This window comes from Marmota flaviventris, chromosome 18 (genome assembly GCF_047511675.1).
Source record: "Marmota flaviventris isolate mMarFla1 chromosome 18, mMarFla1.hap1, whole genome shotgun sequence".
NCBI lineage: Eukaryota > Metazoa > Chordata > Mammalia > Rodentia > Sciuridae > Marmota > Marmota flaviventris.
The window spans coordinates 861,043-877,627 of NC_092515.1; the positions used below are offsets into that span (position 1 = coordinate 861,043).

The 16,585-nt window shown below is 46.3% G+C and overlaps 1 protein-coding gene across 1 annotated transcript; it reads right to left on the reverse strand.

Annotated features, from left to right (window-relative positions):
• Window positions 1-1,809: 1,809 nt before the first annotated feature.
• Window positions 1,810-13,379, reverse strand: LOC114079746 (zinc finger protein 805-like). Its single transcript, XM_027921128.3, has 4 exons — window positions 13,168-13,379; window positions 10,654-10,780; window positions 8,616-8,711; window positions 1,810-6,421 (listed from the first exon to the last, which is right to left on the reverse strand). The coding sequence occupies exons 1-4, from the start codon at window positions 13,195-13,197 to the stop codon at window positions 4,794-4,796; spliced, it is 1,881 nt and encodes a 626-aa protein (XP_027776929.2). The 5' UTR covers window positions 13,198-13,379; the 3' UTR covers window positions 1,810-4,793.
• Between the last annotated feature and the right edge of the window lie 3,206 nt (window positions 13,380-16,585).

Genomic DNA, 16,585 nt, shown 5'->3' on the forward strand with positions numbered 1-16,585 from the left:
AAATAGAAGGTTTCAGATAAATAAGCCTGTTTCATCCATTCTAGTAAAAATGAATAATGACCAGGAGAACGAAGATCCACCCCATAATAGGCAATAAGTTTTTTATTCTGGAGTCAACCAACATTGCCTCCAGTCCCTAAGCTCAAGTTTCACAAATGGGTAACCTTTGGCATATTCCCTCATCTTTCTATAAAATGGGAAAATTACTAATACATAAAGATGTTATAAAGGAGCTGGGTACAGTGGTACAGACCTGTAATCCCAGCAGCTCAAGAGGCTGAGGCAGGAGGATTGTGAGTTCAAAACCAGCCTCAGCAAAAGCAAGGTACTAATCAACTCAGTGAGACCCTATCTCTTAAAAAAAAAAAAAAAATAGGGGTGGAGATGTGGCTCAGTGGTTGAGCGTCCCTGTAATTACTGTACTAAGTTCAATCCCCAGTAACACCCCCCCAAAAAAAAGGATGTTATAAAGGTTAGAACTGTTGAGGGCCACAGCCGAGTCTGGATGGCGCCAGAAGGAGTGGTTAAGAGCGAGCCATTAGATGATGATAATTATAATTGCTGTGACTGGATGATGCTGGATTGAAACAGACTGTGTATTGAGTTGTATATGGACCCTGCTGTCCGAAAATAGGGCGGGTCCTGCTGCCTCGGGTGCCCGCTACATTGGAGTTCCCGTGGAGTTCTAGCGGGTTCCGAGAGTTCGCCCGGAGCCTGGTGGAGGGTGAGAGAGTTCCCAGGAGTGTGTGTGGAGTGTGCTGGTGGAGTTCGGGAATAAAGAGTTGCTGTTTGAACCTACAAGTGCTTCGTGGCGGCTCCGTTATTTTGTGCCCAGCCAGACTGCGGCAAAAACAGTTGGTACATGTAAAACTTCCCAATCTCTAACACATAGTAATACCATGTTTGCTTGATCTTATATGATTGCTCACCTATAGCCACATGGTGGATACATACATACTGGGATCAGTGTGTATGAATACAGTAAGATGCAGGATGATCAGTGGGTAAAGGACATGAGAAATGTTCAACCGGGAAACATGATTTTGGGAAGCTCTATAGACCACTGACAGTAAAATGCCTTCAGGAGAATTCATTCATTTGTGGGGAACAAGAAAAATTATAAAAACAATGGCCATGATGACCCTGAGAAGTAAAATTGCTTATTGGATAGAATACATACAACACTACAGATACATCCATGGAATTCTAAAATAAGGTGAATTAACCAATGGGAAGAAAACAACAAACACAAGAGAGGAACAGTTAGCAGGGAAAATAAATTCAAATCATAAAATGGAGCTGTGAATGCTAGCAAATCGATAATTACTTTAAATGGCCTCAATATACCAATTAAAAGACAAATATATAAAAAGGATATAAAAGCAGAATCAGTGTGTATGCTATTCATGAGAAACTTGTTTCAAATATGTAAAGAGTCTGAAATAAAATAATGAAAAAATATAAAGGATATGAGGATTAGCCAAAAAAAAAAAAATGTAAGAGTGAATATACAAATATCAGATAAAGTATACTTCAGAGCTAAAAGTACTTACAGAGGCAAAACCAGGATGTTAAAAAATGATAAAAGCCAGGCGCAGTAATCCCAGTGGCTTGGGAATCTGAAGCAGGAGGATGGCAAAGCCAGCCTCAGCAATGGTGAGACACTAAGCAACTCAGTGAGACCCTGTCTCTATATAAAATACAAAAAAGAGCTGGAGATGTGGCTCAGTGGTTGAGTGGCCCCGAGTTCAATCCCCAGTACCCCACCTCCACCAGAAAAAGTTATAAAAAGGCCAATACACAAAGAAGTCTTAGTAAACTTACATGTATGTACGTACCAAACACAGAGCTGTGAGTATATGAAAGAAAAATTGATAGAACTTACAAGGAGGAACAGATACTTCCATTCATATAGTTCAGGAGTTTAACACCATTCTCTTGGTAATCTGAATAACACTACCAACAAACAGGATCATCTGGACCTCTACAGAAATTCCACCCAATTACAGCAGAACATGCATTTTTTTTTTTGCAAGAAGCCATACAAAACAGGTCATGAAAGACTTTAACAAATATAAACAGGGCAAATGTGAAACAAGTTAGAAATCAACAATAAATAGATAAAAGGAAATATTCAAAACAGTAAGAAATTAAACAACTTCTAAATAATTCATTCATTAAAAATGAAGTCTCACCAAGAATTTCAAAATTGGAGAAATATAATTAAAACTAATTAAGATGAAGCTAACAGTACTGTGATTCAAATTCAAAGAATTTCATGCTTACATTAGAAAAGAAAAAGGCTTCAAATCAAGAAGCACCCACTTTGAGAAATTAATAAGAGCCAAATATAAATAAATTAGGTGGAAGAAAGGATATAACACAGATCCAAGAAATGGGTTGAATTAAAAACACATAGTAGAGAAAAAAAATCAATACAATTTTAAATAACCGAGAAAATTGAAAAAATCTAAAAAGATTACAAAGACAAAAAGAGAATGGCTATAATGGATACACTCCCAGCTACTGAAGAGGCTGAGGCAGGAAGTTCATAAGTTCAAGACCAGCCAGGGCAGCTTAGGGAAGACCCTGTCTCAAAACAAAAAGGGCTGGGGATGGAGCTCAGCATTAGAGCACCCTGGGGTTCCATCCAGAGTACTGTGAAATAAAGGAGAGAGAGAGAAAATAGATATATTTCCAATATCAGAAGTAAAACAGGGCATATAAGAACATATCCTGCTGCAATCAAAGGATAATAGAAAATAGTTCAAACAAATTAAATAATTTGCATGAAATAAAACAATTCCTTGAAAAGAACCATGATAATTTATCCAATATGAAATACTCTTATAAGTTCTATACATATAAAATAAAATAAATATATAATTAAACATCTTAAAGAAAAACCTCCAGGTCCAAATGCTTCACTGGAGAATACTACCAAGCATTACGGGAATTACACCAATTCTACAAATTATCTTCCAAATAACTGAAAAGAAAAGAATGGTTCCCCATTCATATTGGGAGATGAGCACCACCCTGACACCAGATGAAGACAGTCCAAAAGCAATGAAGAAAACTACAGCTTCCTTATAATTAATGAAATCAGGGAAATTTTCCTCAACAAAACACTAGCAAATGGAATAATGGTAGACAAAATCACATGCCATGACCAACTGGGGATTATTCCATGGATGCAAGTCATGGATGCTATTCAAATCTCAAATTAATATGACATATCATATCAACAGAATATAGAAGCAACATATAATGATCATATCAAATGATTGAGAAAAAACATTTGACGAATTTGAACAATCAGTAATAAAAAAAATCTCAGCAAATTCAGAATAGAAAAAAATTTTCTATTTTTGGCTAAAATAAATCTTATGTTCAACATCATTATTTATGAGAAACTGAAGATTTCTTCCCTACTAGTATGGATGAGTTCTCACTAATCATATTCAACATCATACTGAAAATCCTAGCTAGTGCAATAAAATAAGGGAAATAAAAGATATGCAAGATGGGAAAGAAAAGATTCTATTTACAGAGGACATTTCTTTGTTTAAAATCCAAAGGATTCTCTAGCAAAACAAATATAAAAAATGCTAGATATACTTCAGCAAAGTTGAAGGATAGTAAGACAATATCCAAAAACTAATTACATTTCTGCATACTGCCAAACATCATGTGGAAATTGAAAGTTTAAATATTAATTTTATAACTGCTAAAAAAAGGTATAAATCTTATTAAAAATATACAAGAGCTATATAATATAAATTATAAAACAGTAAAGGAATAAGTCAAGGAATATTTAAATAAACAAAATGATATACCATGTTCATAAAACCACATTCATAAATGGATGACTCACCACAATAGAAAGATACAATTCTCAAAAACCTGATCTAGATTTAACTCAACATCTATCAAATATCTGGTATTTCATTACGATATCAGAAAAACAAATCCTAAAGTGGAAAGTAAAAAAAAAAAGTACTAAATCAACTTGAAATAAAAGAAAGAAAAGGAATCATTTTACCCAATTTTAAGACTTACTACATAGCTTCAAGTAAACGAAAAAGAGGGGATCAAGAAAAATTCTGAGTGGTGTTTGAAACCATATTAAAGAGAGTTTGCCAGTCTTAAGTGGTGCCATAACAAGTGTCCATTCATTTGTATACCCTGGGGCTGGATGTAGCTCAGTGGTATATTGCATGCTTAATATGCTTGCGGCCCTGGGTTCAATTCCTAGCACTACACACACAAACATAAAAACATGTTTCCTTATTCCCTTAAATATAAAAGTATTCCCACACTCACTGCACTCACACCTTCATATTCTTCTTAAAAATGTATGCTCCACAAGAACAGAGACAATGTTGTACAATAAGGAGGACATTTAGTAAGTTTCTAGACTTGCCCTCAATTTTCTAACTCTCAACACTGGACAGCACTGAATGCATATACAAGACAGTCAAGGTTCTTTGTCTCCTAAACCAGAACCCTCTCCACCCAAATAAACTAAGAAATCCATGAACAAGTCCCATAGACTGAGTGGAATAGTGTGAAAGAAGCAGTGCCTATGTTTCACTCTATATCACTTCCTTTTTATAAACATTCCTGAGATAACATTGCACTGTAAATGAGAAGAAAGATGCATCTGAAAGTAGTCCTAAGTGCAAATAACCTCTGTCTCTCTCTCCTGAGATGAATTCTCAGATGGAGAACAGTGTTGTAAGCTAAGTCAATTTCTAATGAGTCTTCAGATAACAAATAATAAGGTTTTCTTATAATGAAGACATTTGTGGGTTTTCTCTTTGGTATGAATGATCAGATGCCATGTAGGATGTTTCCTCTTTCAAACGCTTTTCCTCATCAGTTACATTCACAAAGTCATCCCCTAACAGAAGTTCCTGAATGTTGACAGAGGCATGAGCACTTGTGAAAGGTGACCCCTCCTCTGCAACGCTGACAGGGTTTCTGCCACTGTGCATCCTTTGATGGTGAGTGAGGGATGAGCTGCGGCTGAAGGCCTTTCCACACTCACTGCACTCATAGGGCTTCTCTCCAGTGTGGATAATAGAGTGTCGAATGAGGTTTGTGCTCCAGCAAAAGGTTTTCCCACACTCGATGCATTCATAGGGCTTCTCCCCACTGTGAATGCGCTGGTGCCTCGTGAGGCCTGACCTGCGGTTGAAGGCCTTCCCACACTCCATGCACTCGTAGGGCTTCTCCCCAGTGTGGATGCTGAAGTGGCGAATGAGGTCTGCCCTATTGCTAAAGGCTTTCCCACATTCTTTGCACTCAAAGGGTTTTTCTCCAGTGTGGGCCCTTTTATGCAAGATATAAGTAGAGCAGTGGGTGAAGGCCTTCCCACACTCACTGCACACGTAAGGCTTCTCTCCAGTGTGGATGCGCTGGTGCCTCTTGAGGTAGGACCTGTGGTTGAAGGCCTTCCCACACTCGAGGCACTCGAAGGGCTTCTCCCCAGTGTGGATGACGTAGTGGTGGATCAGGGCCGCGCTCTCACAGAAGGCCTTCCCACACTCGCTGCACTCGTAGGGCTTCTCCCCAGTGTGAGTCTGCTGGTGCCACATAAGATATGATCTGTGCTTGAAGACCTTGCCACACTCAAAACACTCATAGGGATTCTCCCCACTGTGGATGATGTAGTGTCGAATGAAGCCCGGCCTATCACGAAAGGCTTTGCCACATTCTTTGCACACAAAAGGTTTCTCTCCAGTGTGGCTCCTGTTATGCAAGACAAAAGTGGAGCGGTGGGTGAAGGCCTTTCCACACTCGCTGCACTTGTAGGGCTTCTCCCCACTGTGGATCCGCTGATGCTGAGTAAGGTGTGATTTGCGGTTGAAGGCCTTTCCACACTCCATACATTTATAGGGCTTCTCCCCTGTGTGGACCATGTGGTGTTGAAGGAGGTATGTGCTTTTGCTGAAGGTCTTCCCACACTCCGTGCACTCGTAGGGCTTCACTCCAGAGTGAATCCTCTCATGTCGGGCAAGAAGGCGTTTCTTGTTAAACACTTTCCCACATTCACTGCATTTGAAGATGTTTTCATTCTCCTGACTCATGGGATCCATAGCAGTGATCGGTGGGTCACAGTCATGAAGAGCATCTCCTAGACAGACAGGGTCCTGTACCATCCTTGAACAAATGTCCTCAGATGCCCCTGAACCACCAGGTCTAGGGATACTTTTCCCAGGAAGCTTCTCCTGCAGCTCTACACCTGGTCTCAAGAGTCCTTCCTGCACTGCTGATGGCCCATCCTGACCTCTGGCTGCCACCACCTGGGAGCACCCTGAGGCCCCTTGTGTTAACAGTCCCTGGAGTGAGGCACCCTCAGACAAGGCTGGCTCACAAGCAGTAGGTTCGGTGGCCTGAGGTTTTCCACTGTCACCTGAAAGAAAATTCAACACACAACAGGGCCTGTTAATAACAACACAGAAGGACAAGATCCTCACTTCAGTGAAAACATGGAACTCAAAACACAGCCTCTCTGTCCACTCTGCTACCTCTGAACCTTAGGTTTGAACATCTTTCTTCCTGGCCCTTGGACCCCAAACACCTTGAAAGGGAGACCTGGGGAGAGGTCAGTCAGCACACAGAGGGTCTGCAGTGGCGTAAGCTCCACAGCTGCAGCCTGCACGTGGCTGGACAGAGCCACGCTGAAACCATGTGGAGGAAGCTTCCTCTACAGGACGCCATCCCATGCTGTTTCAGGGACACCAGGAAAGCACAACGAGGGTGGCCCTCATGGAAGACAGGAAGCGTACGATGAGAAATCTCAGCAAAGGTCACATTCGGTGTTTGATCAATGGGAAACCTCAAACACTAGATTTCTGGAATTTCTGCTTCATACCAGGTAGGCTCCTCGTACCACTTTGGACCCCTATCAGTTATCCCGAAGAGAACACTCAGGGAAGATCTCCCACACCAGAGAGACGAAACAGTGATCAGAGACAGAGCGACAACATCTAACCTGCTGGGCCTTTTGGAAAGGTTCACATCTGTTAAACCCGAGTTTTGTGATTAATTTCTTTCCTTCTCTCTATCAGTTGTAGAATTTATATATCTACCTTTTTGACGGCATTGGGGATTAAACCCAGGGATCCTCTACCACTGAGCTACATCTCCAGTCCTTTTTATTTTTCATTTTGAGATAGGGTCGGGTTAAATTGCTAAGACTAGCACTGAACTTGAGATCCTCCTGAATCACCATTCTGAGCTGCTGGGATATAGGGTATCCACCACATTCAGACACTTCTTAATTCTTGACTCCTTGAAAGCCAGACCAAATGAAGAGGCTGGGTGAAGGGACAGAAAGTCTTTAAGGGAGAAATTATCTCAATTCCATATTGACAATTTACAAAAAGTTATCTCATTGTGAGCCCCTAAATAATGTATTCTAAAGAAATGAATCAGGCTAAGGTCTGGCAAAACCAGAAAAACTAGTAAGAAGACCATGAGAGCATTAAGCCACAGTGTAGCAACCAAAGCCTGGTGCAGTGGTGTACACCTATAATCCCAGCAGCCAGGGAGGCCAAGGCAGGAGGATTGCAAGTTGGAGGACAGCCTCAGCAATTTAGTGAGGCCCAAAGCAACTCAGCAAGACTCTGTCTCAAAATAAAAAGTAAAAAGGTCTGGAGATGTTGCTCAGAGGTAAAGCACCCCTAGTTTCAACCCCTAGTACCTTAAGAAAAAAAAAAAGTACCAATTATGGCTCTTAAAAGGGGACACTGCTAGAGACAGTTTTACATAATCAATTACTTAATCAGCTGTGTGTGTGTGTGTATGTGTGTGTATATATATATATATATAATGAAACCCAACAGAATGTCCATCAATACTGCAGTGACCATCCCAAGTCAGCAACATACCACCTATATATCGTCACAGGGAGAAACCAGATGGTTAACAAATCCCTGAGGACACAGAAGCTTCCTGCTTGGACACCCTTCTGTCCCACAATTCACACTTCTTCTAATATGTACACTTAATCTGAAATAAGCACACCTACTTGAGAGGAGAGAATTGAGATATTCAACACACTGTCTGTTTTCTTGGACATATATCCCACAGTTTGTACACAAGTGTGGGTAATATCTAGTTCCTCAGGTAGAATGTGAGGGGACTGGTGTCCCTGGAAGGGGGAATAGTGGAAAAACCTTAAGACAAGAGGCTGATGAGAGAAAGAACCTGTAGAGCCCCATGCCCCACGCAGACCTGGGGACAGTGAAGATCACAGCTACACATGCTGAGCCGCTGAGCCTTGTGCCAACCAATCACCCTCATGTACAAACCACCAGAGTCTTCCACCTTGCCAGGTAGGGCCTCAGAGCTAATGATGGCCAAGCCAGGTTTCATGACCACACAGCTGGAGCCCTGGCCAGGTGTTAGCTCACCAACCTCACTCTTTCCCAGGACCTGGAACAAGCTGATGGGTTTGGCTGACCAGAGGAGTACAGGTCAAAGGGCAACATGGCTACAAAATCCAGAGGCCACAGTACGATGCTTCCCAAGAGATACCAAGGCCAGTGTCTTCCCTGCCTCAAGCCTGCGGGGCCTCCACTAGCCAAGGTCATGGCTCCTACCTGGACAGGTGCTCTGAAAGAGGTCTATCATCACTGTCCACAACTGCTGCCCGTGCTCCAGCTGGAAGATCAGCTCAGGTTTGGGAACAGGATACCCTATTCAGGGACAAAAGAAAAAAAAAAAAAGGGAGAAACATGGATTTTGTGAAAAGCAGTAAACACCCTCCATCTCCTTCAGGCCTCAAGCCCAGCAGCCGGTCCTTAGGATGAAGCCTCTCCCACCGGAACAAACAGAAAGCTGACACGTGACCTGGAACAAGGCTGGCCATCCACACTGGATGACCACTGTGCCCCAGTATGCACTCAGAAGCTGGCACATATCGGGGCTAACCACGTCCACAGGACTAGGCAAGCAGGTTGAATGCACTGGGTCAGCTCAAACCTGAACAATATTTAAGCAGTAATTTAGGGGAAAACAGACATCTAAGATCTCTCTCCACTCAAAGCAAAGGTATGTGTACTAGTCAGTTTTCCTTTCCTCATCTAATGCCTAACTCTTGACAATGAAAACAACAGAGGTCTACTTAGCACACGGTTTTGGAGATTTCACATCCAACTCAGGCAAATTAACGCAGATTAATCTTTTCCAAGGGCAGTGCCGACAACGACCCTATGACCTTCCACCTGAGTCCCACCTCTGTACTTTCCCCCTCTGGTGAAAGGGGATCAGCAAATGTCAGGGAAAGGGGCTGGACTGAGATTCAGCTCTAAACCCAGACTTTTCATTCAACAAATCTCAGTGGCAGGAAAAAGGTGCTCAAGGAACTGCTTGTCCAGGGCATGTCTCCAGACCAGATTAGTCCTCAAGAATGGCTTCTCCAGGGGTCTCTTGATGCCAGGTGAGGGGGTGTCTGTGCTTCCTCTCATACAGGTTCCAACCTCCACCAACTGATTTTTAGGTCCCGTGTGCAGTGGTGATCTGTCCTGTGCATTACAAGGACGCTCAGCAGCACCCAGGTCTCCACCCACTAAATGCCAGTAATACCCCCAACTCAACGTAAAAACCAAGAACATTTTCCCACGTCACCCCATGTGTGCGGAAGGGCTCCCCACTTGAGAACCTCTGGCTTAGGAGGAGAGAAATAAATACAGGGAGATGGGAGAAGCAGCATGTGATGGGGGCAGGGCCTCCTGGAGATTGTGTTCAGGAAGGCTCTGGTGAGCAGATGCTGAGAAAGGGCAGCAGAGTGGAACGCTGCATCACCCTGAGCACACCACAGGACAAGGAGAAAACTGCAAGTGCTGTCCTGCGGCAGGCAGGAGGGCAGGGGAGGAAGGGCAGGAAGTTGCAAAGACTGGAGTGTGGGGAGTCTGGGCCAGAGCACCAAAGGTGAGCGAAGGTCGGCTGGGTTAGAGAGGACTCCTTATTGTTAAGAATTTACGTATCTAATTCTATCAAACCCCTTCCTAGCAAAGATCGCATCCCACACCACCCTGCACACTGGGCTACTGGGGACACCTGATCCAACCCTGCTCCTAAGTCAGACTCCCCACTGAAAGATGGCATAAAAAAGAACCACAGACTGGGGCCAATCCACGCTGGGCACCGAGTGAGAGGTTGAGGGAAGGATGGCTCATAGTTGCCATTTGCTGCCTCAAGGGTGTCCCACAAAAGCCAGCAGCAAATAAGGAAAAATACAAACATGCAGCCAATAGGACCAGGAATCTGGTGGTCACACACAGCAAGGATTAGAAGGCCACTCATGCTGCAAACTGGCTCAGGACGAAAAGGCCCTTGTTTGGATATGCTGGCAGGAGCCAGGAGAAATTGTGGTGGTCTTCAGGTTCTCCCTCGAAACCTCACCTTGGGTCCTGAAAGCCTCCCCATTCCTTCCACTGTCGCCTTCTCCACAGCACCCTGGGAGCCCAAGGGCCCTACTTCCACTGCCCAGAGAGACACGGGACACCAGACAGGAAGAGGTGAGTCTAGTAAATGACTGAAGCCCTGGGAAGAAGCTGGATCCAGAGGCTTCTGAAGCCACAGGGTGGAGTGAAGGAGGCAGCAGGTCCGCTGCATGCTGGAGGTGGAAGGCCTTACCCAGTGAGACCAGGAGCCCACAGTTCTCCAGCATCACCTCCTGGTACAAGGTCCTCTGAGCTGGGTCCAGTTGTCCCCACTCCTCCTGGGTGAAAGTCACAGCTACATCCTCAAAGGTCACAGACCCCTGGAAAGTCAAACAGAGGGAACACTGTTGGTCGTGGGGCTGTTCCAAGAGACAGGAGAGTCTGTTTCACTGAAAAACATGCAAAGAGATCAAGGCCTAAATCACATGGTGTTTCCCAAGGGCCATGCTCCATGCTGGGCCGGAGAAGGAAGGAGGAGCTGCTTCAACATAATACCATGTAAGGGAAAGATGCCGCTTATGAAGAACAGTCAATGGGATCAACCTCTGCACTGTGAGATGTAGACAGAAGGGCTCTAGGACGTCAGAGGAGCGAGGAAACAATGATAATGACCCCACCAGTGCAATCTGCATCTTCCTGGTGCAGGCAGGTGCTGCCCCAGGCTGAGAACATTCTGTGTTCAAATGACTGCCAGTCCCCAGCTCAAAGTCAGACCGATAGAATCCAAACTCCTGAAATTGGCACTTGCCATCTATGGAACCTTAGGGAGCTTTCATTATCTCTGAGCCTTCATTTCCATAGCGATACAGGAACGCTTTATCAATGAAAGTCATAAGCTGAAAAAGAAAATATTCTATGCATGGCCTTTAGGATTTCTATTAATCCTTCCATAGCTTCTGGGGTAAACACCAGCATCATTCACCTCTACATGGCAGTCAGTGACCTGAGCCTGAAGGACCCCACCAATTCACCCAGTTTCATGTTTGAGCAGTTATGGCATTTGAGCCCCGGTTTGAGGATTGTAATGTCAATTACTCCACCACCAATGTAAGTCTATAGTAACAAGGTGGTTAAGTTTTCCCACTAAATTTTACTGTTCAATTTTTTTCAGTAGCTCCTCAAAATACTTACAATATGGGTAAATCCATCACCACCAAGTGCATGGAAAATACCCACAGGGTGCTAAACCCTTTGATAACCCTAAGGCCAAAGTACTTTTAGACAGGAAATCCAAACAACTAAGGATAATGTAGGTGGTGATCCGGAAAACATGGGCTTGTGACTGGTCAAAATGCTGTACAGTCAAGGTGGCATGCACATGGAACAAACCATCACAGGATCTCACCATTCTGAAACATGTTTCAGCAGGTGGGGAAAAGGGACAGAATCATGGCACCCTCTCAGGCCCTCTTAGATCTCCTTAAACAACCTTGCCTTTGTCTAAACGATTCTCTCTGCTTAGATGTCTGGCCCTCCACTTTAATGCCCAAAGCAACTTCCTAGAGGAGCATTGCTCAACTTGCATAGTTCTCCTTAGCTGTCACCTCCAGGGCTTTCCAGCCTTCTTAGTATAAAAAACAAAGGCTCTGATGGTCTGTATGCTAAATGTCAGTTTCTGCTACCTCAATGCTGTGTGACATTGGGTAGTTTAATAAAGGTGTCAAAGTCCTGAACTATTCTGATGTTAAACAGTGGTAGTAACTGAACCTGAAATCAGATTAAGTAAGGTGGTAAATGATGCCTCCCCTCAGCTTACATCAGAGACAATGAAGGACTGCTATTAGGGGCCTCATGCTATTACCTACTTCATTTGGCCTCCCAACATCATGGAAAACCTCAATTTAGCAACATTTAAAACTCTGCCAGATTGTCTGCACATACACACACACACACACACACACACACACACAAAGGCAGGCCAAGGACAAGCAGAGGACCTACTTCAGCCTGCACTGCCAGTAAAGACCTCTCCAAAGAAGTAAAATTTGAGCAGAGCCAAAAAGATGCAAAGAATGGCCTTACAGAGATCCGAGAACAGCGTCTGAGGCCCAGTGAACTGAAAGAGCAATGGATGGGAGACTAAAGAGAACTTTCTATGGTCAGGTTGGTGTATCTGAAGAGCAGTGAGCAAGGACGATAGGAAGGAGGCAAGATCAGAAGTAGTCAAGCAGGGCGGATGAGGTAGCGACCTGCAGACCATAGCTGAGAGGTTGTATTATGCTGTGATAGGAGCCCATGGTGTAGAACCTCAACCAATTATTGAGCAACTGTCAGAGATGTGATACGAGTGTAAGAGGAAAGTGTAGAAGAGCTAACTCGCAGAGTATATCCTACCATATTGGTGAAGAGTGCATATATGGCTTTCCCTGGTAGGTCCTATTATTACCCGGAACAAAACTGGGAAAGAGTTACTAGTCAAGTCCTTCACCTAGTGGACCAGATGACAGAAGTTACCTTTCACCTTCCTCGACTATCACTAGAGATGGCATCCTGGCTTCACGCAAGCATGACAGCGCAGGCTGACTGCAGCTGCGGCTGAAGCGGGGCTTGCTTCCCGGCCGGCTGCTGCAGACTGCACAGAGTGCCGTTTTTAAGTATGAGCTGGCTTTTCGTAAACACAAGTGCAAAGGGAAACCCGGGGCCGTTTCGGCTGCCAGCCTCTCCCCACCAGCACAGAAGTCGCAAAGCCGAAACCCCAGCCACTCACCTGCGCCAGGTCCACCAGCGCCGCGGCCATCCTGGGCCGGGATGCCTCAGGGGTGACCCTGGGCGCCGGCCGCCCTCCACCAGCCCCGGAGGCTCACGGCGGGGTCCCAGGCACCGAGGCCAGTCTCCACTGCCCTCCCGCTTCTTTCCGAGCAGCCACGGGAAGGTGGCAGCCGAACACGGCTGGGCTACCCACAGCCGGCGTGGACGGCACCGTCGCGTCCAGTGACGTCATCGCCGATGGTCGGGCAGTTCCGCCCGGGTAACGAGGCCCACCGGAAGTGCCTCCGTCCTGGGCCGCCATTGGCCAACGCCGCCGAGGACGAGCGCGGTGCCTTCTGGGTGACGGTGAAGCGCGCAGGCGCGGAGAGAACGGGGTCCGGGGCCGGCCCCAGCTCTGACGGACCGCGCGGCAGGCGGGCCTCTCCTTTCTTCTCCGGGGAGGGGAGGCTCTGACAGCTGCACTGTTTGCTCAGGGCCAGCGCGCAGACGCGGAGTCGGCCCGCAGGTGGCCGAAGCCCTGGCCGTCCTCCAAGGCCTGCTCTCCCCACCTGCACGGGCTGTGGGAACGGATGCCAACGGACAGTGGTCTGGAGGCGGGGTGGGGGGCGGGGGCCAGAGATAACCCGGGTAGATAACTAGGTTCGATCTGGAAGATGAAGGAGGTTGGGAAGCAAAGAAAATCGAACGATTCCCCCCTCCGCCAACTTGTCGCTAAGGTAACTGCCCCGGGCATTCTTCCTCCCTGCGGGGAGCTGTTAATTAACACCTCCAGGCCTGGTCCCTTCCACCCGCCATCTTCACGTTTTGGCCCACCCTTTTGGTCACATAAACAGAATGTGTTTAAATAAAGTAGCTGCCTTGGTTGTCAGACTGGTTTCCAGTTTCCAGATATCATAGTTTTTTCTGACCAAGTAGCAATTATTTTACTTAATAGCCAAAAAGTGCAGCAATGGTCATGCTGGCCATCCAGAGACAGAAGCCTTGAAGTGCCTCCTTGAAGTGTCAAGGTGTCATTTACCTTATAGATGCGTGTATCTATAAGGCTCAGTACAAGTCTGGTTTCAGTCAACCATAAGGGTTTTGGAATGTGTCCCCCTCAAATGAGGCCTAGTGTGTGGGCCCAGAGCACCATAGAGGGTTTTGCCATGGGGTGGGGGGGAGACTTGAAAAGCTCAGGACTCCAACTGTTGTCTGTTTGAAATGTCTCCAGGACCACAAAGTGTCTGGGTCACAGACAATTCAACCCTGGTTTATTGGGAGAGGGATCCTGCTGGGACATGTGAAGCTGCTATTTCAAATCATGATCCCAGGTAAGACCACGAGGAAATAAAATGAGCAGGGCTGGTGATGTAGTTCAGGTGTAGGGCACTTGTATACACAAGGCCATGGGTTGAATCCCCAGCACCACCATAAAAATATAGACAAAGAAAAAACAATGGGAAGAGTGAGCCCTGAACCACCACACATCAAGTGGTTGCAGACAGTAAACCAACAACATTGTGTTGGAAATTGTGACGCTCCGTTCAGAAATGCATTATGCAAAGTCAGAGTTACAGAGCTGGGCCTTCCAGGAAACTGGGCAGCATGAAACCTGCTCCTTCAAACCCCAGTCCTTGTAAGGAAGTCAGGAAGATTTCAGGCATGTTGCTCAGAGTAACAGGTGAAGGATATGGAAAATATTAACCGCCGAGGAGAAAGGGAGCGTGGTGGGCTCTGAACCTGTGGCAGTTCTTATCATCACCTCTGATGGGGTTGGATGATAGAGTGGGCCCCAGTTCCATCTGACTTGGGAAGATGGAGAAGTCTAGCCTGCACACGCTAAAGGACCCTAGCACATGAATGCAGAGGAAAGAGCACATAAGGACACAAGGAGACTGTCCCCTTGGACTTCCAACTTCCAGAACCCTGTGGAAACATAGGTTGCTCAAGCCACCCGGTCTGTGGCAACCTAACAGGCCACCAAGTGCAGGTGTTTACTCCAGGGCTGACAAACACGCTGCAGGTGGTCTTCGGCATGCAGAGAGAAGCACTTGGCTGCTGTGTATCCACCATCAGCCAAAATAATGCCCCCTGCACTGGAAAACACCCCAGAGTTCTGGGGGACGTTTGTGGGATGAAATGGATGAAGCAATGCCCAAGGAACCAGTCATCAGGGGTGTCGCTGCCATTCACAGAACTGGCACCTGCCAGAGCAGCAGCCTGCACCACCTGAGTGGCCGGGCATCCTTGTCTAACCACACCCCACTGACAGGCACCCCCAAGCCCAGGTTAACACCACCCGAGCACAACCACAGTGACCGCACCTCCATGGAGCACTGAAGACGACCTTCCTCGCTCAGGGCCCACCAGGGACTGTGATGCTAGGAGTGAAGGAAATGGGCTCCCTCCTGCTCTGAGGGCTGACTCATTCTACCTCCATATTTGAGACATGAAAAGAATTGCCATTTAGTCTTTCCACCCAATCAGTGGCCAGAGGCCCCTACCTCTGAGAGGGACTTTGGAAACCCCAGGGTGGGGTGGAGACGATCAGTCCTGTCACCTGCACCTTACATTTGGTGGAAGGTAGTGGGGAAATGGACAGACCGTCCGGTCAGGCCTGAGAATTACTGCTTGAACAGGGACTTGGACTCTTAATTCTGAAGTAGACTGATGTGTTTTCTATGAATTACCAGAAATAGTCACACTAGTACAGGACGGGCCATTCTCCCTTCAAATTGCTGAGGGGTGGAGAGAGAACAGACAAGGAGGTTTCCAGTGAGACATGATGTGGCCGGAGTTGTGCTTCCCAAGTAACAGGATGCCAAGAGCAGCTTCGGAGAGCCGTGGCTCTAGGCCAAACTGGCCCACACTGGCTTTGTAAATAAAGTTCCATTGGCACAGAGTCCCACCCATCTGTTGACCCAGGGTGACCACTTCCCTGCTCTGAGCGCAGGGCTGAGCAGCGTGGCGGGGCCCACGTGGCCTTCAGTGCCTAAAAGTGACTATCTGGCCCTTTGGGGAAAAAATCTGCCAAATCCCAACTTAGGATATAAAAACAAGCTCAGTGGTGGAGCGCTTGCCTGGCACACGTGGGGCACTGGGTTCAATCCTCAGCACCACACAAAACTAAAGATTGTGCCCATCTACAACCAAAACAATATGTAAAAATACATACATACACCAATCCTGTAGTCACCAGGCAGCGACTGAATCAGGCCAAGGACAGAGGAATGGACTGTCCTGAGCACACTCCCAGGCCGCCCTTTTCCCAGCTAATACGCCAGCCACGCCCCTGTGACCCCCCCAGCACATGGACAAAGGCAGCTCCAAGCTCAGGACCTTCCCTTTATTACCCACCGAGGTGCCCGTGATCAGAACTCACTGTGAAGAAAGAAATCGATGCTCAAGCCTACGTTTGACCCCCAGCCCAGGGACCA

Excerpts from the sequence above, each read along its gene's own strand:
- LOC114079746 (XM_027921128.3), bottom strand. The coding sequence starts at position 13,197 with ATGGCCGCGGCGCTGGTGGACCTGGCGCAG. Across the intron at positions 8,712-10,653 it reads TGGGCTCCTGGTCTCACTGG|GGTATCCTGTTCCCAAACCT; the intron begins GTAAGGCCTTCC and ends GTCCCTGAATAG. Across the intron at positions 6,422-8,615 it reads CTTTCAGAGCACCTGTCCAG|GTGACAGTGGAAAACCTCAG; the intron begins GTAGGAGCCATG and ends ATTTTCTTTCAG.